The sequence below is a fragment of the Ranitomeya imitator genome, chromosome 1, assembly GCF_032444005.1.
Source record: "Ranitomeya imitator isolate aRanImi1 chromosome 1, aRanImi1.pri, whole genome shotgun sequence".
In the NCBI taxonomy this organism is placed as follows: domain Eukaryota; kingdom Metazoa; phylum Chordata; class Amphibia; order Anura; family Dendrobatidae; genus Ranitomeya; species Ranitomeya imitator.
In genome coordinates, this window is record NC_091282.1 from 911,033,618 (window position 1) to 911,056,385 (window position 22,768).

The window sequence follows — 22,768 nt, forward strand, 5'->3', positions numbered from 1 at the left end:
TCGAGGTTGATGCTTCTGAGATTGGAGCAGGGGCTGTTTTGTCGCAGAGAGGTTCTGATTGCTCAGTGATGAAACCGTGCGCCTTCTTTTCCAGGAAGTTTTCGCCTGCTGAGCGAAATTATGATGTGGGCAACCGAGAGTTGCTGGCCATGAAGTGGGCATTCGAGGAGTGGCGTCATTGGCTTGAAGGAGCTAAGCATCGCATGGTGGTCTTGACTGATCATAAGAACTTGACTTATCTTGAGTCCGCCAAGCGGTTGAATCCTAGACAAGCTCGTTGGTCGTTGTTTTTTGCCCGTTTTGACTTTGTGATTTCATACCTTCCGGGCTCTAAAAATGTGAAGGCGGATGCTCTGTCTAGGAGTTTTGTGCCCGACTCTCCAGGTGTATCTGAGCCGGCGGGTATCCTCAAAGAGGGAGTAATTGTGTCTGCCATCTCCCCTGATTTGCGGCGAGTGCTGCAAAAATTTCAGGCTAATAAACCTGATCGTTGTCCAGCGGAGAAACTGTTTGTCCCTGATAGGTGGACGAATAAAGTTATCTCTGAGGTTCATTGTTCGGTCTTGGCTGGTCATCCTGGAATCTTTGGTACCAGAGAGTTAGTGGCTAGATCCTTTTGGTGGCCATCTCTGTCGCGGGATGTGCGTACTTTTGTGCAGTCCTGTGGGATTTGTGCTCGGGCTAAGCCCTGCTGTTCTCGTGCCAGTGGGTTGCTTTTGCCCTTGCCAGTCCCGAAGAGGCCTTGGACACATATCTCTATGGATTTTATTTCAGATCTTTCCGTTTCTCAAAAGATGTCAGTCATTTGGGTGGTCTGTGATCGCTTTTCTAAGATGGTCCATTTGGTACCCTTGTCTAAATTGCCTTCCTCCTCTGATTTGGTGCCATTGTTCTTCCAGCATGTGGTTCGTTTACATGGCATTCCAGAGAATATCGTTTCTGACAGAGGTTCCCAGTTTGTTTCGAGGTTTTGGCGAGCCTTTTGTGGTAGGATGGGCATTGATTTGTCTTTTTCCTCGGCTTTCCATCCTCAGACTAATGGCCAGACCGAACGAACCAATCAGACCTTGGAAACATATCTGAGATGTTTTGTTTCTGCTGATCAGGATGACTGGGTGTCCTTTTTGCCTTTGGCTGAGTTCGCCCTTAATAATCGGGCTAGCTCGGCTACCTTGGTTTCGCCATTTTTCTGCAACTCTGGGTTCCATCCTCGTTTCTCGTCAGGACAGGTTGAGTCTTCGGACTGTCCTGGTGTGGATACTGTGGTGGACAGGTTGCAGCAGATTTGGACTCAGGTAGTGGACAATTTGACCTTGTCCCAGGAGAAGGCTCAACGTTTTGCTAATCGCAGACGCTGTGTGGGTCCCCGACTTCGTGTTGGGGATCTGGTTTGGTTATCTTCTCGTCATATTCCTATGAAGGTTTCCTCTCCTAAGTTTAAACCTCATTTCATTGGTCCGTATAGGATTTCTGAGGTTCTTAATCCTGTGTCTTTTCGTCTGACCCTTCCAGATTCTTTTTCCATACATAACGTATTCCATAGGTCATTGTTGCGGAGATACGTGGTACCTATGGTTCCTTCTGTTGACCCTCCTGCCCCGGTTTTGGTGGAGGGGGAGTTGGAGTATATTGTGGAGAAGATTTTGGATTCTCGTGTTTCAAGACGGAAACTCCAGTATCTGGTTAAGTGGAAGGGTTATGCTCAGGAAGATAATTCCTGGGTCTTTGCCTCTGATGTCCATGCTCCCGATCTTGTTTGTGCCTTTCATGTGGCTCATCCTGGTCAGCCTGGGCGCTCTGGTGAGGGTTCGGTGACCCCTCCTCAAGGGGGGGGGGGTACTGTTGTGAATTCTGTGGCAGAGCTCCCTCCTGTGGTCACAAGTGTTACTTCGGCTGATTCTCTCTGTAAGCTTCCGTTGGTGGAGGGAAGTGGTACTGCGGCTTCTGAGTTTCCTCCCTCAGGTGATGTGGTGAGGTCTACTTAACTCCACCTAGTGCTTTGATCCTGGCTTCCTGTCAATGTTCCAGTATTGGACTTGTTTTCCTCCTGGATCGTTCCTGTGGCCTGCTGCTCTGCATAGCTAAGTTTTCCTTTGCTATTTTGTTTGCTTTTCTTCTGTCCAGCTTATCTATTTGTTTGCTGGAAGCTCTGGGACGCAGAGGGTGTACCTCCGTGCCGTTCGTTCAGTACGGAGGGTCTTTTTGCCCCCTATGCGTGGTTTTTAGGGTTTTGTGTTGACCGCAAAGTTACCTTTCCTATCCTCGCTCTGTTCAGAAAGTCGGGCCTCACTTTGCTAAATCTATTTCATCTCTACGTTTGTCTTTTCATCTTACTCACAGTCATTATATGTGGGGGGCTGCCTTTTCCTTTGGGGTATTTCTCTGAGGCAAGGTAGGCTTATTTTCTATCTTCAGGCTAGCTAGTTTCTCAGGCTGTGCCGAGTTGCATAGGTAGCGTTAGGCGCAATCCACGGCTGCCTCTAGTGTTGTTGGATAGGATTAGGGATTGCGGTCAACAGAGTTCCCACGTCTCAGAGCTCGTTCTTGTTTTTTGGGTTATTGCCAGGTCACTGTATGTGCGCTGACCTCTATGTTCACTGTGGTACTGAATTGCCTAATCATAACAGCTCCCCACAAACACAAACAGTATAGTGCAGCCCCCACACACAGTATAATGCAGCCCCCCACACAGTATAATTCAGCCCCCACAAACACAAACAGTATAGTGCAGCCCCCACACACAGTATAATGCAGCCTCACACACACAGTATAATGCAGCCCCCTCCACTCATAGCATAATGCAACCCCCACATACATAGTATATTGCAGTCCCCCCTCTCAAAGTATAATGGAGACCCTCACACAAAGTATAATGCAGCCCTCACACATAGTATAGTGCAGCCCCCATCACACAGAGTATAGTGCAGCCCCCATCACACAGTATAATTCACCCACTCACAAACACACAGTACAGTGTGGCCCCCACACACAGTATAATGCAGCCCCCTCCACTCACAGTATAATGCAGTCCCCACACACACAGTATAGTGCAGCCCCCCACACACAGTATAATGCAGCCCCCACATACAAAGTAAAATGCATCCCACCACATACTTAGTATAATGCAGCCCCTCACATACACAGTATTGTGCAGCAGACACACACACACTATAATGCATATACACACACACAATGCTTACCTCTCCACATTTTCCTCTGCTCTGGCTTCTGCATTCTGCAGAGCATCTCAGCTCCATTGCTGGCACATGCTGAGTCAGAGGCAGAGTGATGGGAGAGGGAGCGTCATTTGACCCTCTCTTCTTCATCACTGCTTTCAGCTATATCGACATGTATGATGCCGATAAGTTGAATGCAGGGGAGGGGTGGTGCCGGGCCCATCTTACTTACGGGCCCCATAGTGGCCGCGTGGTGTGCTGCCATTAGTGGCATGCCACTGGCTGGGGGCCCCTGGAGGAGTGGGGGCCCTAGGCAGCTGCCTGGTCTGCCTGCCCCTAACGTCAGCCCTGATGACAGAAAATGCCCAAAAGTGACACCATTCTAAAAACCGCATCCCACAAAGTACACAAAAACACATTAAAAATGTGCTTCAGGTGCTTCACAGGAATTAATGCAATGTGGACGGAAAAAATGAATATTGTGCTTTTTTAAACAAAAATTTTAATTTAGACCTTCATTTTTTTATTTTCACAAGGGCAACAGGAAAAAAATGGACCTAAAAATATGTTGTACAATTTCTCCAAAGCACATAGATACCTTATGTGGGGGAAAACTACTGTTTGGGCATATGGCAGGGCCCAGAAAGGAAGGCGCGCCGTTCAAGTTTGGAGAGTCCCTGATAAGCCTAAATTGTGGAAACCCCCCACAAGTGACCCAATGTTTTAAACTGGACCCCTCAAGGAAGGTACCTAGATTTGTGGCGAGCACTTTTAACTCCCTGGTGCTTCTCAGCAGTTTAAAACATTGAGTCATGAAAACAAACAAAAAAATCACATTTCTCCCACAAAAATGTTTTTTTAGCCCTAAATGTAGCAATTTTATAAGGGTAACAGGAGAAATGTCAGTACTACTGGAAGAGGAGCGCCATTTGACTTTTTGAAAGCAAAATTTGGTGTAATAATTAACATACGCCATGTCGCATTTGGAGAGCCCCTGATGAGCCTAAACAGTGGAAACCCCCTAAAAGTGACACCATTTAGGAAATTAGACCCCTCAGGAAACTTACCTAGATGTGTGTTGAGCACTTTGAATTCCGCAGGTGCTTCACAGAAGTTAACGTAATAAAAATAAAAAATAAAAATTTTCCCACAAAAATGTTATTTTAGCCCCAATTTTTTGTTTTCACAATGTAACAGGAGAAAATAGACCCCAAAATTTGTTGTGCAATTTCTCTTGAGTACGCCGATACCCCATAGGTGGCTGAAAACTACTTTTGAGGCACCGTGCAAAGCTAAGAAGGGAAGAAACGCCATATTGGATTAAGGTTTTGCTGGACTGGTTTGAGGGTGCCATGTCACATTGCCAGAATTCCTGAGGTGCTAGATCAGCAGAACCTTCCATAAGAGACAACAATTTACAAACTACACCTCTCAATGAATTTATCTACGGGTGCAGTAATCATATTGACACCACAAGTGAGACACATAATTGTATACCATTAGACATTGAAGAAAAAATGAATTATATCTTAACCACGAAAATGTTGTTTTAGCCTCAGATTTTACATTTTTCACACTGGGAAATGGGTAAAAATGACACAAAAATGTATACCACAATTTCTACTGAATGTAGAAATACCCTATATATGTGTCACGAGTGTGTCAGGGGTGACACAGTCATCCTGGATCCAGCTGTAGAAGGTCTTTGCGTTTAGCTCATGCACCTTCTTGATTTTTGCATCTCTGTTATGGAGTGATATCCTTCTCCCTCTAGGACCCTATAGTTACATCCACCTTCTGCTGCTAATCACACACCGGTGCTGAAGGCTTAAATACATTCAATTGCTGCAGCATGGAGCTGGTGTTAGCTCATTCTTGCTTCAGTCTTGTTGCGTGTTCAAGAAGATGGTTAGTGTCTTTCCCTGAGGACTCTTGGAGTATTGCTGACGTGACATCTCTGTTGTCTTCTCAAGCTCAGTGTTTTCTCCCCATCCGTCTTCCCTCTCTGTCTTTAGTTTTAGTGGGGGAATGACTAGTGCACACCCCGTCCCCTCCCCATGTAGGGCCTATCACTAGAGTCAGGCAGGGATTAGATTCCTGCTCATAAATAGGTACAGAACCTATATATGAATGTTTAAGGCAGACAGGGTGATCTTAGATCTGCCTAGGGGTCTCCACTCCCCTCTTGTTATTGTGCACTTACTTATCTGTGACCCAGCATGACAATATAGCTGTACAGTACTGCTCAGCCACATGGGAGGGATGGAGCACTATTTGCCTCCTGGAGCATAAATTTTCCTAGAATAGTTTGCAGACTCCATATACGGAGTCTCTAAGTGTTAAAAGAGCAGAATCCACCCTCAATGACCCCATTTATACCCCTTTGGGAATTTATCCACAGGTGTAATGACGATTTTGACTCCATAAACAAGCAGCAGTGGATGTTGTTGAGTGAAAATTGCAAATTGCCATTGTGGTGACCAGTATGTTGTAGCAACCCGTACGTACATTGTGCTCAGCTCATGCTTCTAGAGACACGCACCCGTAAATTAGGCAGGCTCTTATCGCTACAGAAATGCCAAACATGTAGATGCTAAATGTGGTTTAGGCACACTGTGGGGCTCAAAAAGGTGAAGGGCATTTGGATTTGCTCAAATTCTTTTGGGGGTGGGGGGTGCTACCATTAACATGGAAGCCCACTATATTTCCATTGACAGATGACGGACCTCAGTGGGGACTTTTTTTGTGGATTGAGTTGAAGCTTTTATTGGGAACATTTTACATAACGTTTGGAATCGCATTTAACCTGTGCTCTACGATGAGCGCTTAGTTTAGTGTTTCCATCTAAATCTCCATGTGGCATGATTCAGATGTAGCCACCGCAGGATCCATTCACTATAATGAGGCAACAGTGTTACCTCTGTTCAGCGATGTACACTACCGTTCAAACCAAAAGTTTAGGTTCACTTAGAAATTTCCTTATTTTTGAAAGAAAAGCAGTTTTTTCCAATGAAGCTAACATTAAATGATTCAGAAATACATTTTATACATTGTTAATGTGGTAAATGACTATTCTAGCTGCAAAAATATGGTTTGTAATGCAATATCTTCATAGGTGTATAGAGGCCCATTTCCAACAACCATCACTCCAGTGTTCTTATGGTACTTTGTGTTTGCTAACTGTGTAAGACGGCTAATGGATGGTTAGAATACCCTTGAAAACCCTTGTGCAAGTATGTTAGCACAGCTGAAAACAGTTTGGCTGATTAGAGAATCTATAAACCTGACCTTCCTTTGAGCTAGTTGAGAATCTGGAGCATAACAATTGGTGGTTCCATTAATCTCTCAAAATGGCCAGAAAAAAAGAACTTTCATGTGAAACTCGACAGTCCATTCTTGTTCTTAGAAATGAAGGCTGTTCCATGCGTGAAATTGCCAAGAAAATGAAGATTTCCTACAATGGTGTGTACTATTCCCTTCAGAGGAGAGCACAAACATGCTCTAACCAGAGTAGAAAGAGAAGTGTGAGGCCCTGATGTACAACTGAGCAACAAGACAAGTACATTAGAGTCTGTAGTTTGAGAAATCAACGCCTTACAAGTCCTCAACTGGCAGCTTCATTAAACAGTACATGCAAAACGCCAGTGTTAGCGTCTACAGTGAAGAGGCGACTCCGGGATGCTGGCCTTCAAGGCAGAGTGGCAAAGAAAAAGCCATATCTGAGACTGGTTAATAAAAGGAAAAGATTAATCTGGGCAAAAGAACACAGACATTAGACAGCAAGTTTGAGGTGTTTGGATCACACAGAAGAACATTTGTGAGACGCAGAACAACTAAAAAGAATCTGGAAAAGTGCCTGACGCCATCTGTCAAGCATGGTGGAGGTAATGTGATGGTGTGGGGTTGCTATCGCTCCATTTTGCAACACCGTGCCATACCCTGAGGACAGCGCTTGATTAGAGCCAATTTCATCCATCAACAGGACAATGACCCAAAGCACACCTCCAAATTATGCAAGAACTATTTAAGGAAGAAGTAGACAGCTGGTATTCTATCTGTAATGGAGTGGCCAGCACAGTCACCAGATCTCAACCCCATTGAGCTGTTGTTGGAGCAGCTTGACCATATGGTATGCAAAAAGTGCCCCTCAAGCCAAACCAACTTGTGGGAGGGGCTTCTGGAAGCATGGGATGAAATTTCTCCAGATTACCTCAGCAAATTAACTGCTAGAATGCCAAAGGTCTGCAATACTTGAATTGCTGTAAAGGGAGAATTCTTTGGCGAAAGCAAAGTTTGAAGGAGAAAATTATTATTTCAAATAAAAATCTTTTTTCGAACTTTGTCAATGTCTGAACTAAATTTAAAATTCATTTGGCAACTCATTTGATTAATAAAAGTATGATTTTTCATGGAAAACACAACATTGTTTGTGTGACCCTAAACTTTTGAACGGTAGTTTACTTTTTTCAGAAGTGCACAAAACTGTGGTGGACCGTGTTTTTATGCATGCCTAAACAAAACAGATACCGCCGGATCACAGGCCAGACAATATCCGCAGTGACTTAATTTGCCTTACTATAGGGAATCTTCCACCAGAGGTTCCATCTGAATCATGTGTTTGAGAGATTTACACAGAAACCCTGATGTAAGCGCTCAGTGAGGGCGCAAGATAAATGTGCGTCGAGCCTTACTGCGCTCTTTGGGAGGCAGAATGAACAAATCAACAGCAGGTGAAGAATTGGTTTTATTTATTTTTTATGCCATTTCTTGTGTGATATAAGTGATTAGATGACTTTATTCTTCAGGTCGGTGTAATTACCAAGATACCAGATTTATATTGGGTTTTTATGCTGTCACATATTAAAAGACGCTTTTCTGGTTGCCATATTTTGAAAGCTATAATTTTTCCATATTTTGGCCTACACAGTCATGTGATGGCTTGTTTTATTGCGGGACAAGTTGACATTTTAATGGCACCATTTTTGGACACAACATTTTTTGATTGCTTTCTATTCCAATCATTGGGAGGCAGAATGAACAAAACCCAGCAATTCAAGAATTTTTGTGGGGGTCTTTTTTATGTCGTCCTGCGTGTGGTAAAATTGATAAGGCAGCTTTATTCTTCTGGTCAGTATGATTACAGTGATACCACATTTATATAGTTTTTGTTATATTTTGGCGCTTTCACACAATAAAAACTATTTTATAGAAAAAATAATTATTTTGCATTGCTTTATTCTGAGCTATAAGTTTTCTATTTTGCCACTGATGGAGCTGTATAGTGGCATGCTTATTTTTGCAGGACCAGAAGACGTTTTTAATCACGTTTTAGTTCACTTTCAGTTCGACAGTATGATGATAAAGCATCGTTTTTTGCCTCATTTTTTATTTTTTGGCGGTGTTCACTAAAGGGGTTTACTAGTCAGACCGTTTTATAGGTCGGGTTGTTCCGGATGCGGCAATACCAACTTGTGTACTGTTTTTGTTTATTTATTTTTCATACATTTTATTTTGTGATTTTTTTTTTTTTTTTTTATATATATATATTTTTTTATTTGAACTTTTTTTCACTTTTATTTTTACTTTGACCCACTATGGGACTTTTACTTTTTGCAATCTGATCGTTTATAAATCATAGCAAATCAGGAGCTTTGCTATGCTTTGTAAACTGTCAGCGCTGCACTGACAGACAAGCTTGCTACATCATGCTCTGAGCATAGTCTAGCAAGTTTGCTAGCTCTGGTGGCCCGGATGTCGTCATGACAACAATCGGCCCCTTGTGATGACGTCATGGGGGCGCCGATCAGAGAGCAGTGGAGGCTCCCTCCCTCAGCGTGCCTGCTAAATACTGCTATCGATATTGAGCGCAGTCAGTATTAAAGTGCTAGGAGCGGTGCAGGAGTGTTGGGTGTCAAATGTCAGAATCACCTGACACCCAGAGCCGAATTTCGGCACAGCATCTGTTCGCACAAAATCACCATGACGTGTCCATACATGATTGGTCAGTAAGGTAACGTTCACTCTAGCGTTATGCTAGTGTGCGTCGGGTTAGCGTCGGGCGACGCAGCGGCGACGCACGCGTCATGCGCCCCTATACTTAACATGGGGGACGCATGCGTTTTTGTTAGTTGCGTTGTGCGACGCATGCGTCTTTTTTGCAGCAAGCGTTGGACCAAGAAAACACAACAAGTTGCATTTTTCTTGCGTCCGATTTTCGGCAAAAAACGACGCATGCGTCGCAAAACGCAGCGTTTTTGCGTGCGTTTTGCCGCGTTTTTGTGTGCGTTGTGCGTTGCGTCGCCAACGCAGCGGCGCACAACGCTAGTGTGAACGTAGCCTAAGTACCAGCCAACCATAACGTATGGATACGTCCAATGTTGGGAAGAGGTTAAAGCGTAACCGTCATTTTAATTTTTATTTCATAAATCAATACTACACATTAAAAAAAGCAAGTTTGAAATATATCTTATCAGAACAATGTTCTTCTTTCTCGGCCATAATTGATCAGTCATTATTAAGACAGACCTTTCAATAACTGAGATAGAATCTTATCAGTAGCTGCTCTCATCTCCTATCTGGATAGGAGGAGGGGAGGAGCATTGTCTAGCTCCTCCTTCCTCACATCTACTTATAATATTATTCAGCTATCTCAGTAATGTAATAATCTGTCTTCACTGAAAACATATGTTACCTCAGAATTGAGAATTTTGATAATGACTGATCAATTATGGCACAGAAAGAAGAACATTTTTCTGATAAGATATATTACAAAGTTGCTTGTTTTCATGTGTACAATCGATTCATGAAATGAAAATTGAAACAGTGATTATGCTTTAAGTCACAGACATGCCAAACCTCCACACACTAATAAACGGTGGTCCTGAGTACCAAAAAATGCAATACATTTGCATTTGGAAAGAGGATAACTTCTGTAACTATGGCAAACATATTGGGGAATCCTACCCCATTCCACTATAGACATCTGTTTAATTTGGAGATTTTCTGAAATAAAACACAAAAATGAATTTGGTACTGTTTTTTTGACATATTAGTTATTTATCCAAGTGGGCATCAATTTTTATATTTGGGAGTTCTCTTTAGAACTCTGTCCCATTAAAGGGACCCTGTCAGCAGAGAAAGACTCAAATGAAGTCCCACTGCTCGGTGCTTTATGGCGGGGCCAAGTATTTAAATACATCTTCCAACCTGTTTGTGTTCTCTCAATCTCCATATCAATCCATATGGACCCCAGAACATTAGTCAGACATTTTTAATTTTCAAAGAGGCAGAAATCACCAATAATTAGCATATCACCCACCTCTCAGAGAAGCCATCCTTCTTGAATAGGTCATGTTGCAGCAAAGTCATACATGACGGCCTCTTGTCTGGATCAATTTGTAAACAGTGCTGGAAAAGATGTACAATGATAATGTTTAAAATAAACAGAAAAGCTCACTGCTAATTGTCTAAGGAGAATAATTAACCATTATTTCACACATGTAATAAGATGGTAATTTGTAGAAAGTTTAAATAGCACATTGTGAAATGCGGACTATTTTGAGACGTTTTGCAAGAATTACACATACGGTATATGTAGAACAGCATGAAAGAGGACACATTTGTGGGGCCCTGTTTGTACTGAGATTTACTACTTAAATGTACACCATATTAGGAGCCATGCAAATCTATGTCCTTCTTTACACTTGCAGGGCATACCTTGAGTGGGCAACCATCAAGGCCAATGGCAAACTGACATAGATTGCTCTCTACTGTGCTTGAGCAGTGCAAATTTAAATGATATAGATCTGGATTGCCAACCTCAATTTTTCTTTTTTTTTTTTTTTTATTGTCGAGCTTTTTTTAGACAAATCAGAAATCCATAATGAGTGAGAGACAATAATTAACACATGCCTATAGCTCAATTAAAATGACCATTAACCAAATTTTTCCTGTTAAACTGAAATCACAATGTAATAGCTGCAGAGCGTATTAAAACGTTTATTGTTTATATTGTTTTAAATTGTGCCTCTTTGTTGTGGAGATATTAGCAATTAATTTGTTAGGTCCAAATAGATGTTAAACAGTTTTCACTTATAAGGAGGTGGCAGTGACCCTCGTGTGCTTCCTCCCTCCTGAACACTGAGCACATGTGTCACGTGTTATTCATGTATTGTTCACTAATGCTAATGTAATATGCAATTCGCTAATGTTAATGAGGGTCATGTATTGTAATGTGATGCTTTTGTTATATGCTAAGTGTAAGCTTGCAAGCTTAGGGACAGTATAGGACCATAGGAGGATTTGAATAGAGGGGGCACGATAGAGAATAGGATAAATATGAGTATTAGTTTAGGCACAGGCAGCAAGGAGTTAAGTAGATGGGAGGGGCAGAGCAGAGCAGCACAGAGCAGGGAGATATAGGATAGACACTTCCTGGTTCTGTCAGACACCCAGGCAGTCTGCCCAAGGGGCAGAACGCATTCAGTGAGTCAGTTACAGGCTGTGTGAGATAAGTCTGCAGATGGCAGTAAGGGCCCCCCCCCCCCCCCCCCCCGGCTGAAGAATAGTGCAGTCAAGCACCAGCTGAACAGGACCATCCCCAAGAAGGATCCGGGCTCTACGACCGGGGCGGGTGAAGCTGAGATGGCATTCCCGGCACCTTTACCTATTGGAACCGGACAGGGAGCTGGTGATGCTGAAGGTACAGATGGGACACAAACTGTCCAAAGATGCTGCCCGGATGGCAGAGGAAAGGAAAGCACAGACAGGACAGAGTCTGGCTAGAGGTATGGCCATGAATGTCGAGAGTAAAGAGAAAGAAATGACAGAGATACTAGAGTCTGCCCATATGCCAGAGGAAGAGAAAGTACAGGAAACATTGCCCTGTGTGAACTGTGCTGCTGATGTGAAGAATGAAGATAAAAAGTCTCTGTGTTTGAACTGTGCTGTCTGTGAGATGAATACGCTGCTGTCTAGTAGAGTTAAGATGTTGGAAAAAGACCTCATCTTTGAAGTGATTTGTGGAACTCATGAATGCGGAGCCGGCATGGCGCAGGGGAGCTCATTGACTGTTGCTTAGTGAACTCGCCCACGACTATCACCCCGTGCCACCCTGTTACACACTGACTGCAGGTAGCTCTTCTCACTGTATGGCCAATCATAAGGAGGTAGAAACACTCAAAGAAACGTAGATCACACCCCCACCATAGTTTAAAGCCGCTTTCTCAGTGTGTGAAATGTATGACAGTTTGATCTCCTAGTGTAACCTTCTGCATGGGTCAGTATGGGGGAAGGGGAAGCACAGCTGAGTTTAGCTGTCTCACATTAAAAACCCTTCTATCAATTATTTTTCTCTTCTAGTACTGTCAGCTTTGCTGTAATGCCAGTACCCCAGTCACGCTGTTCAGAGATTAGAGCTCAAAGTGTCAGTATTATCCTTTTAACTGTTGTGTTCAGCTTGCAATCACTCTCCATTGACATCAGTGAGTATTTTTTAATTTAGAATCATTAAAGGAGTCTGTGTCATTATTTCAATTAAAAGGCTTTATTCTGCTTGTGTGCTTATTTACAATATAATAATAGGATTAGTAATGGTAAGGCTACTTTCACACTTGCATCGTGCACCGCACGTCGCTATGCGATGTTGCGGCGCACCGACGCAAGCAGCGAAAGCGCCGCACAATGGGGGCAGTGGATGCATTTTTCCAGCGCATCTGCTGCCCCATTGTGAGGTGCGAGGAGGTGGGGGCGGTCGGAAAAAGCGGACCGTCGGCAGCAAAAACGTTACATGTAACGTTTTTTGCTCCCGGCGGCCCGCCACAACACGGCGCAACCGTCGCACGACGGTTGCGACGTGTGTCAATGCATCGCAATGCATCACTAATGTTAGTCTATGGGGCAAAAACGCATCCTGCAGACAACTTTGCAGGATGCGTTTTTTCCCCTAAACGACGCATTGCGACGTATTGAAAAAAATGCTAGTGTGAAAGTAGCCTGGCGTCTTGTTAACACCTCTCCATTACTAAGCCATGGGCTTGATGTCACCGGACAATACAAAGGTGACATCAACCCCACAGATATGAACCCCACTTGCCACTGCTACACGGCAAGTGTGAACAGCCTGGTAAAGCGCCAGAATTGGCACATCTAATAGATGCACCTTTTCTGAGTGGCTGCCGGCTGCTATTTTTAGGCTGGGGGGCAATATCCATGGCCCCTGAGGAGCCTGAGAATACTAGTCTGCAGCTGTCAGCTTTAGCATGGCTAGTTGTCAAACGTAGGGTGAACCCCGTGACATTTTTTAAATGTATTTATTTAAATAATTTAAAAAAATGCGTGGGACCCCTCTATTGTTTTCTATCCAGTCTTGCTGAAGATGACAGCTGAGAATTTTGTCTGGCTGGTTAAAATACAGGGGAACCCATGCTGGATTTTTTGCTTATAGGACAGGCAGTGGGTGATGAATACTCCCATCAGTCGCTCCTGCTGTCACTGTTATTAGCATTAGCAGGTGTAGGCTAACGGAAGTGATGGGAGCCTGGCTGGTTATAAAAAAAAAAAAAAACAGGGGAATCAATGTAATTTTTAAAAATTATTTATTTATTTAAAGTCTCACTCTGTATCGCTTAGCTCAGAGAGTTCACCACAGTTCTCTGTGAGAAATTTCTCATAGTGAACTGCGATTAAGTCTCTAAGCTCAGCGCTGCACTGTTAAGGTACCGTCACATTAAGTGATGCTGCAGCGATATAGACAACGATGCCGATCGCTGCAGCGTTGCTGTTTAGTCGTTGTGTGGTCGCTGGGGAGCTGTCACACCGACAGCTCTCCAGCGACCAACGATGCCAAAGTCCCCGGGTAACCAGGGTAAACATCGGGTTACTAAGCGCAGGGTTACAGTCGTACCAATACGCAGGCCTCTTTTAGGCCCTCATATCGTGCTCACTACTCCAGTTTTGTTAAAGATTATTCTGATGAAGGTCTTATAATCAGCCCCAAAAACGTTCAATAACTAATCTTTGAACTGGATGCACAATAAAAGGAATGTTCAACTTTGTCTTCAATACAACAAGTGCCAAGTTTTTTGTGATTACAATTTGACGGGCCGAAAACCTGACTTGTGCACCACCAACTAGGATCTTTGAGTGCCGTGTGTTTCTAAATCACAAGTGACTTATGTTATCTCCCCTGACCAGGAGCAGTGCCATGTTCACAAGATTATCTCAGCACAGAAACATTTTTTTTAACACATTCAATTGTGTAACTTATTATTATTCCAAGATTTATTCATTAAAATTTGATTGTCCACCACTGATTTATATACTTGGTAAATATAGTGAAGTAGCAGTGTTAAACCCTAATATCTTTCAGCCAGCCCTTATAAAACCCAAATATGATGTTATGCTGAACTTATTGATGTCATAGAATACCTTGGCTAAATCTAATATAACAGGAGAGAGTTTCGGATATCTCTTTTCAAGAGGTTCAACTTCCTTTATCTCTGGTAAAGTCACACCAGCAAATAGTGGATTCTTGTAGAATAGCTCCTGCAGGCGTGGAGTCAGATTTCCTATAACAGATAATTATTACTTATGAAGATAGTTCATTATTTTGTTACTTATTTATTAACACCTTTATTAATTAGCTGCCAAATGCCAGTATTTGGGACGTTAAAGGACTTCGGTTGCACATTGTATTGTACAAAGCCAAAAGAGCAAGAGGTTTAATGAATCACCAGAGTGCAATATAATATATAATGGCTCTGTTCACACCAATCTTGGATCTTTAGCTTTGGCTCTAATGCTAGTCCAAGATATCTGTTAGCTCAATATATGCCAGAAGACTATATTGTGACATTTGCCTGACTGTCATGCATGATGTTACTTTTTAATTTGTTCAATAATATTAATCATTGACAATATTATTAGATTTTTTACGTTTTTTTTTACAGAAATCTGTTAAAATAATGTTACCTTGGCATTTCACTATGTGGTATAACTGGTCAATATCAGAGTCTCCAGGAAAAAGTGGTTCTCCAGTAAGCATTTCGGTTACCAAACAGCCAATAGCCCACACATCAACAGCCCTGAAGAAAAAAAGATCACAGCATTTATCCTCCCTTGAAGACAAGACATACTGCTAAATATTTAATTGTAGTTCATAGTTAGAAGGTCTTACTTGCCATACTTGATATCTCCAACCAAAAGCTCAGGTGCTCTGTACCATCTGGTGGCCACATAATCTGTATATACTTCTCCTGGAGCGGCCAGGGTCCGTGCAAATCCAAAATCACATAGTTTTACCACTCCTGAGTGGGACACCAATATATTCTCCGGTTTTATGTCTCTATGAATAATCTAGAAGTTGCATTAAATAAAAGGAAATTATACAGTTAGGTCCACAAGTATTTGGACATTGATTGAATCTTTGTGATTTGTGCTCTGCATGCCACTATTTTTTATTTGAAATGAAACAACTGAGAAGCAATTGAGATGTAGACTTTCATGGTTAATTAAAGTGGTTGAAGAAAAATACCCTGTGACATATTTAGAAATTGCAACTATTTTTCTACAAAGTTTCCTAATTTCAGGGGCTCAAAAGTAATTGGACAAATTAACTTTATCATAAATAAAATGTTCACTTTTAATAAATCCTTTGCAGGCAATGGCTTGCTGGAGTATGGAAGCCATTGACGTGACTAAATGTTTGGTTTCCTCCTTTGTGTTGCTTTGCCAAATCTTTACTGCATCTGACTTCAGTTGCTGCTTGTTTCTTGGTCTTTCTGCCTTACGTTTTGTAGTAAGCATGTAAAATGCATGCTTGATGGGGTTGAGATCTAGTGATTGACTTGGCCATTGCAGAATATTCCACTTCTTTCCCTTAAAAATCTCCTAGGTGGGTTTTGCTGTATGTTTTGTGTCATCATTGTCCATCTGTACTGTCCAATCAGTCTTGCTGCATTTGGTTAAATCTGAGCAGAAAGTATAGCACTGTATACTTCAGAATTCATCCGGCTGCTTCTGTCATCAGTCACATCATCAATCAACACTTTGGGTGGATGTTGTCTGCTGTTGATCTTCAGACCTTTTTAAGTTCCGAAGCTCACCAGTGCGCTGTTTATTTTTTCAGCGTGTACCAAACTGTTGATTTGGACACTCCTGACATGTCTGGTTGTGAGCTGTGAGTTCACAGATACCTCTTCTAAATGTAAATGCTACACCTGTAATCAGCTCCAGACCTGTCTGCCTGCTTAACTGATGATGGATTAATGAGGGAATAGCCTATGCAGCCAGTTAAAGAGGTTTTGAGATAATTGTCCAATTACTTTTGGTCCCTTGGAAAAGAGTCAGCTAAATTTTAAAGAGCGGTAATTCTCTTACTCCAAATAGGATGTGAATACCCTCAAATGAAAGCTATAATTGATAGTAAGATAATAGGATAGTAGGATAGGAGGAGTAGTCTGCACTGCTGTGCTAGATTCAAGAAATCTGGAGGATGTGATGAGCGATTAGACCATATGGTTTATTCTTAATGCATCAGGAAAACCACAATATTGTTTTTCTCATAGTTTGTAAGCTTGCGAGCAGGGCCTTCATTCCTCTTGGTTTGATCTGTGTTTATTGTTATGCTGTAATGTCTATTGTCTGTACAAGTCCCCTCTATAATGTAAAGTGCTGTGGAATATGTTGGCGCTATATAAATAAAATTATTATTATTATTATTAGAATAAACCACATGGAGTAATCCCTCATGACGTCCTCCGGATTTCTTGAATCTAGCATAGTAGCACAGATCGCTACTTCTACTCTCCTACCAATTGTTCTACATGGCAGAATCTCCCGAAGTGAGCGTACTGCAGCAGCTGTCATACCATGATCCTCAGTTGTGGGTTAAACACCTCCAAACCCAAATGGTGAGCAATTTGTATACCTCTCACCTAGACCAATTTCTCCCCCGGATTTTTTTTGGTATCTCCCCCTCTGTGAAGTTAAAGCTGAGAATCTGCACTTTAAGCCCATATTGATTATGCAACGGTATCTTGAATACGTTTTGGTAAACAGCTAAATTGCCAAAACTTTTTTTCATTGTCCAAATATTTCTGAACCTAAATGTACAGGGTGAAAAATCCAGATCTTTATGATAGGAGATTCAGACAAAAGTTAAATAAATATATAAAGTATTATAATCTTGTGCTTAAAATAAAAAGGAATAAGCTTTAGTTCTTGGTTACTGGATTCATCTCTGGAGGTTGGTGCCCCTGCATGAGTAAGGATAAAGATGGCTCCAGAAAAAGGCCTGGAATGTCTTTATATGAGAGAGGCAGCTGACACCTAAAATTGTGGAGACCTAGTCACCAGATGCATTATTTCTGAATTTGCTGCCTTATACTACAAAAGAAAATTATTCAGCACTTGGACTCTGTATGCCCAAAAAACGGAAATCTTTATTAGTCCATTATGAAAAATAATTTCTATCAAATAGACCAAAAATTAACGAAAGTCTCTCCTATAAATTTGATAAACAACACCTACAGTGGGTACGGAAAGTATTCACACCCCTTTAAATTTTTCACTCTGTTTCATTGCAGCCATTTGGTAATTTCAAAAAAGTTCATTTTTTTCTCATTAACCCCTTCATGACCACTTTTCCGTGTTCGTTTTTCACTCCCCTCCTTCCCAGAGCCATAACTTTTTATTTTTCAGTCAATATGGCCATGTGAGGGCTTATTTTTTGCGGGACGAGTTGTACTTTTGAACGACGTCATTGTTTTTACCATGTCGTGTACTGGAAAATGGGAAAAAAAATTCCAAGTGCGGTGAAATTACAAAAAAAGTGCAATCCCATGCGTGTTTTTTGTTTGGCTTTTTTGCTAGATTCACTAAATGCTAAAACTGACCTGATATTGTGATTCTCCAGGTAATTACGAGTTCATAGACACCAAACATGTCTAGGTTATTTTTTAGCTAAGTGGTGAAACAAAATTCCAAACTTTGCTTAAAAAAAAAAAAATTGCGCCAAATTCCGATACCTGTAGCGTCTGATCTGGGGTCAGGTGAGGGCTTATTTTTTTGTGTGCTGAGCTGATGTTTTCAATGATACCATTTTTGTGCAGATACGTTCTTTTGATTGCCCGTTATTGCATTTTAATGCAATGTCGCAGCGACCAAAAAAAACTTAATTTTGGCGTTTTGAATTTTTTCTTGCTACGCCGTTTAGTGATCAGGTTAATCCGTTTTTTATTGCTAGAACGGGCAATTCTGAACGCGGCGATACCAAATATGTGTATATTTGATTTTATTTTTATTGTTTTATTTTGAATGGGGTGAAAAGGGGGTGATTTAAACTTTTATGTTTTTCTTATTTATTTAATATTTTTTTTAAACATTTTTTTTACTTTTGTCATGCTTCAGTAGCCTCCATGGGATGCTAGAAGCTGGCATAGCCTGATCGGCTCTGCTACATAGCAGCGATCATCAGATCGCTGCTACGTAGCTGAATTACAGGCTTGCTATGAGTGACGACCACAGGGTGGCACTCACGGCAAGCTGGCATCAGTAACCATTGAGGTTTCAAGGACCTCTATGGTTACTATCCTGACGCATCGCTGACCGCCGATCATGTGACGGGGTCGGCGATGAGCGCATTTTCGGCTGCGCGGCCAGAAGCGGTAGTTAAATGCCGCTGTGAGCGTTTCACAGCGGCATTTAACTAGTTAATAGCGGCGGGTGGATTGAGATTCCACTTGCCGCTATTGCGCACACATGTCAGCTGTTCAAAACAGCTGATATGTCGCGGCTTTGATGCAAGCTTACCGCCGGAGCCCACATCAAAGCAGGGGATCTGACCTCGGACATACTATCCTGTCCGAAGTCAGAAAAGGGTTAATGTACACTCTGCACCCCATCGTGACTGAAAAAAACGGAAATGTAGACATTTTTGCAAATGTAATAAAAAAGAAACACTGAAATATCACATGATCATAAGTATTCAGAACCTTTGCTCAGACATTCATATTTAAGTCACATAATATCCATTTCCTTGTGAAACTCCTTGAGATGGTTCTACTCCTTCATTAGAGTCCAGCTGTGTTTAATTAAACTGATAGCACTTGATTTTGAAAGGCACACACCTGTCTATATAAGACCTCACAGCTCACAGTGCATGTCAGACCAAATACGAATCATGAGGTCAAAGGAACTGGCCAAGGAGCTCAGAGATAGAATTGTGGCAAGGCACAGATCTGGCCAAGGTTACAACCGAATTTCTGCAGTATTCAAGGTTCCTAACAGCACAGTGACCTCAATAATCCTTAAATGGAAGAAGTTTGGGACCACCAGAAGTCTTCCTAAACCTGGCCTTCCAGCCAAACTGAGCAATCATGGGAGAAGAGCCTTGGTGAGAGAGGTAAAGAAGAAGCTAAAGATCACTGTGGCTGAGCTCCAGAGATGCAGTAGGAAGATGGGAGAAAGCTCCGCAAAGTCAACTATGACTGCAGCCCTCCACCAGTCAGACCTTTATGGCAGACTGGCCCGATGGAAGCCCTATCCTCAGTGCAAGATATATGAAAGCCTGCATAGAGTTTGCTGAAAGAACACATTAAGGACTTCCAGAATATGAGAAATAAGATTCTCTGATCTGATGAGATGAAGATAGACCTTTTTGGTGATAATTCTAAGCAGTTTGTGTGAAGAAAACTAGGCACTGCTCATCACATGCCTAATACAATCCCAACAGTGAAACGTGATGGCAGCATCATGCTATGGGGGTGTTTTTCAGCTGCAGGGACAGGACGACTGGTTGTCATTGAAGGAAACATGAATGTGGCCAAGTACAGAGATATCCTGGATGAAAACCTCTTCCAGAGTGCTCTGGACCTCAGACTTGGCTGAAGGTTCACCTTCAAACAAGACAATGACCCTAAGCACACAGCTAAAATAACAAAGGAGTGGCTTCAGAGCAACTCTGTGACCATTCTTGACTGGCCCAGCCAGAGCCCTGACCTAACTCCAATGGAGCATCTCTGGAGAGACCTGAAAATGGTTGTCCACCAACGTTCACCATCCAACCTGACGGAACTGGCGAGGATCCCCAAATCCAGGTGTGAAAAACTTGTTGCATCATTCCCAAGAAGACTCATGGCTGTACTAGCTCAAAAGGGTGCTTCTACTCAATACTGAGCAAAGGGTCTGAATACTTATGACCATGTGATATTTAAGTTTTTCTTTTTTAAAACATTTGCAAAAATTTCTACATTTCTGTTTTTTTTTCATTCAAGATGGGGTGCAGAGTGTACATTAATGCAAAAAAATTGCGTTGAATTTTAATTTGCCAAATGGCCGCAATGAAACAATGAGTGAAAAATTTAAAGTGGTCTGAATACTTTCTGTACCCATTGTATATCAGCAATTAGCCATATGTGGATACAGTACATATTATTAAATAAATACCACAGTAAACAAAACAAATGAAAAGGAGATGTGTCATGATTCAGCTCTGGTTTCCTCTATGATTTAAATGTAGCTTTATTCCTTTCAGATCAGTAAGGGTTAATGTATTTTTCCTTGCTGGCAGATGCTGTGTTTGCTGGTCAGTTGATGTAGGTGGTGACCACTCCCACCATCCTTTAAACAGTCACCTGACACATCAGCTGACTGTTGGTAATAGAGTTTTCTATGTAGACCAGCCGTGCCGTTGCAGCTTTCTGGTGTCAGCACTGAATCTGTGTCTTCTGTGGATTTTGGGGGCCCTTTTCCATATCCTCCGTGGTGTGGAGCTTGACAGAGGAATCTGCAGCTAAGTTTTTGTGTATTACCTTGTCTGACTCATGCTTGTCACTATCCCCTGTGTTTATACTATCTGCAGTGGTGAGGCTAGCACCCTTTCTGGCCAGTGACGTAGCCAGGGCAGTGTGAGGTGACAGTTATGGACGAGGTACGTGACGGCAACCGGGGGGAAGGACCCGCTTAGGGTGTTAGGGGAGTGCAGAGACAGGCACAGGTTGGATCTCAGGAGGTGTTCCATCCCTTGTTCCCTATTGTAAGGGCCTTCCTTTCCCCTTTACCATTCCATTGTGTGTGTGTTGTGCCATCCTCTGGAACAACCCCTGTTGGGTCGTGGCAAGATGGTAAAACAGAAATGTGTCTCACCTGGGTTCTTTGTTTTACAGAGGGTATCCATATCATGTATTAGTTCAATTAAATAATGCATTCACAAAAAAAATTTCTATGCACAAGAGACATATGATTAATATAATTTGTGTGTATATGATGGGAGGAATCTATAGAGTAGATAGCATTTAGGCAACAAGAATATACTTCTGAACAAAAAAAAATCTATAAATAGAATAATACTTATAGTCTTATAAGTTCTTGCAAATAACAGGATTTTTTGCTGTATATACAGTTAGGGCCAGAAATATTTGGACAGTGACACAATTTTCGCGAGTTGGGCTCTGCATGCCACCACATTGGATTTGAAATGAAACCTCTACAACAGAATTCAAGTGCAGATTGTAACGTTTAATTTGAAGGGTTGAACAAAAATATCTGATAGAAAATGTAGGAATTGTACACATTTCTTTACAAACACTCCACATTTTAGGAGGTCAAAAGTAATTGGACAAATAAACATAACCCAAACAAAATATTTTTATTTTCAATATTTTGTTGCAAATCCTTTGGAGGCAATCACTGCCTTAAGTCTGGAACCCATGGACATCACCAAACGCTGGGTTTCCTCCTTCTTAATGCTTTGCCAGGCCTTTACAGCCGCAGCCTTCAGGTCTTGCTTGTTTGTGGGTCTTTCCGTCTTAAGTCTGGATTTGAGCAAGTGAAATGCATGCTCAATTGGGTTTAGATCTGGAGATTGACTTGGCCATTGCAGAATGTTCCACTTTTTGGCACTCATGAATTCCTGGGTAGCTTTGGCTGTATGCTTGGGGTCATTGTCCATCTGTATTATGAAGCGCCGTCCAATCAACTTTGCAGCATTTGGCTGAATCTGGGCTGAAAGTATATCCCGGTACACTTCAGAATTCATCCGGCTACTCTTGTCTGCTCTTATGTCATCAATAAACACAAGTGACCCAGTGCCATTGAAAACCATGCATGCCCATGCCATCACGTTGCCTCCACCATGTTTTACAGAGGATGTGGTGTGCCTTGGATCATGTGCCGTTCCCTTTCTTTTCCAAACTTTTTTCTTCCCATCATTCTGGTACAGGTTGATCTTTGTCTCATCTGTCCATAGAATACTTTTCCAGAACTGAGCTGGCTTCTTGAGGTGTTTTTCTGCAAATTTAACTCTGGCCTGTCTATTTTTGGTATTGATGAATGGTTTGCATCTAGATGTGAACCCTTTGTATTTACTGTCATGGAGTCTTCTCTTTACTGTTGACTTAGAGACAGATACACCTACTTCACTGAGAGTGTTCTGGACTTCAGTTGATGTTGTGAACGGGTTCTTCTTCACCAAATTAAGTATGCGGCGATCATCCACCACTGTTGTCATCCGTGGATGCCCAGGCCTTTTTGAGTTCCCAAGCTCACCAGTCAATTCCTTTTTTCTCAGAATGTACCCAACTGTTGATTTTGCT

The 22,768-nt window shown here is 42.0% G+C and overlaps 1 protein-coding gene across 2 annotated transcripts in view; it reads right to left on the reverse strand.

The window, feature by feature from the left end:
- Positions 1 to 22,768, reverse strand: part of CDKL2 (cyclin dependent kinase like 2) — a 126,287-nt gene that overhangs the window by 40,283 nt on the left and 63,236 nt on the right. For both annotated transcript variants that reach the window (XM_069743504.1, XM_069743503.1), the window contains exons 4-7: positions 15,352 to 15,530; positions 15,147 to 15,259; positions 14,604 to 14,743; positions 10,495 to 10,583 (exon numbers count right to left, since the gene is read on the reverse strand). In XM_069743504.1, the coding sequence (XP_069599605.1) occupies positions 10,495 to 10,583; positions 14,604 to 14,743; positions 15,147 to 15,259; positions 15,352 to 15,530 (521 nt within the window). The remainder of the gene's footprint in view (positions 1 to 10,494; positions 10,584 to 14,603; positions 14,744 to 15,146; positions 15,260 to 15,351; positions 15,531 to 22,768) is intronic.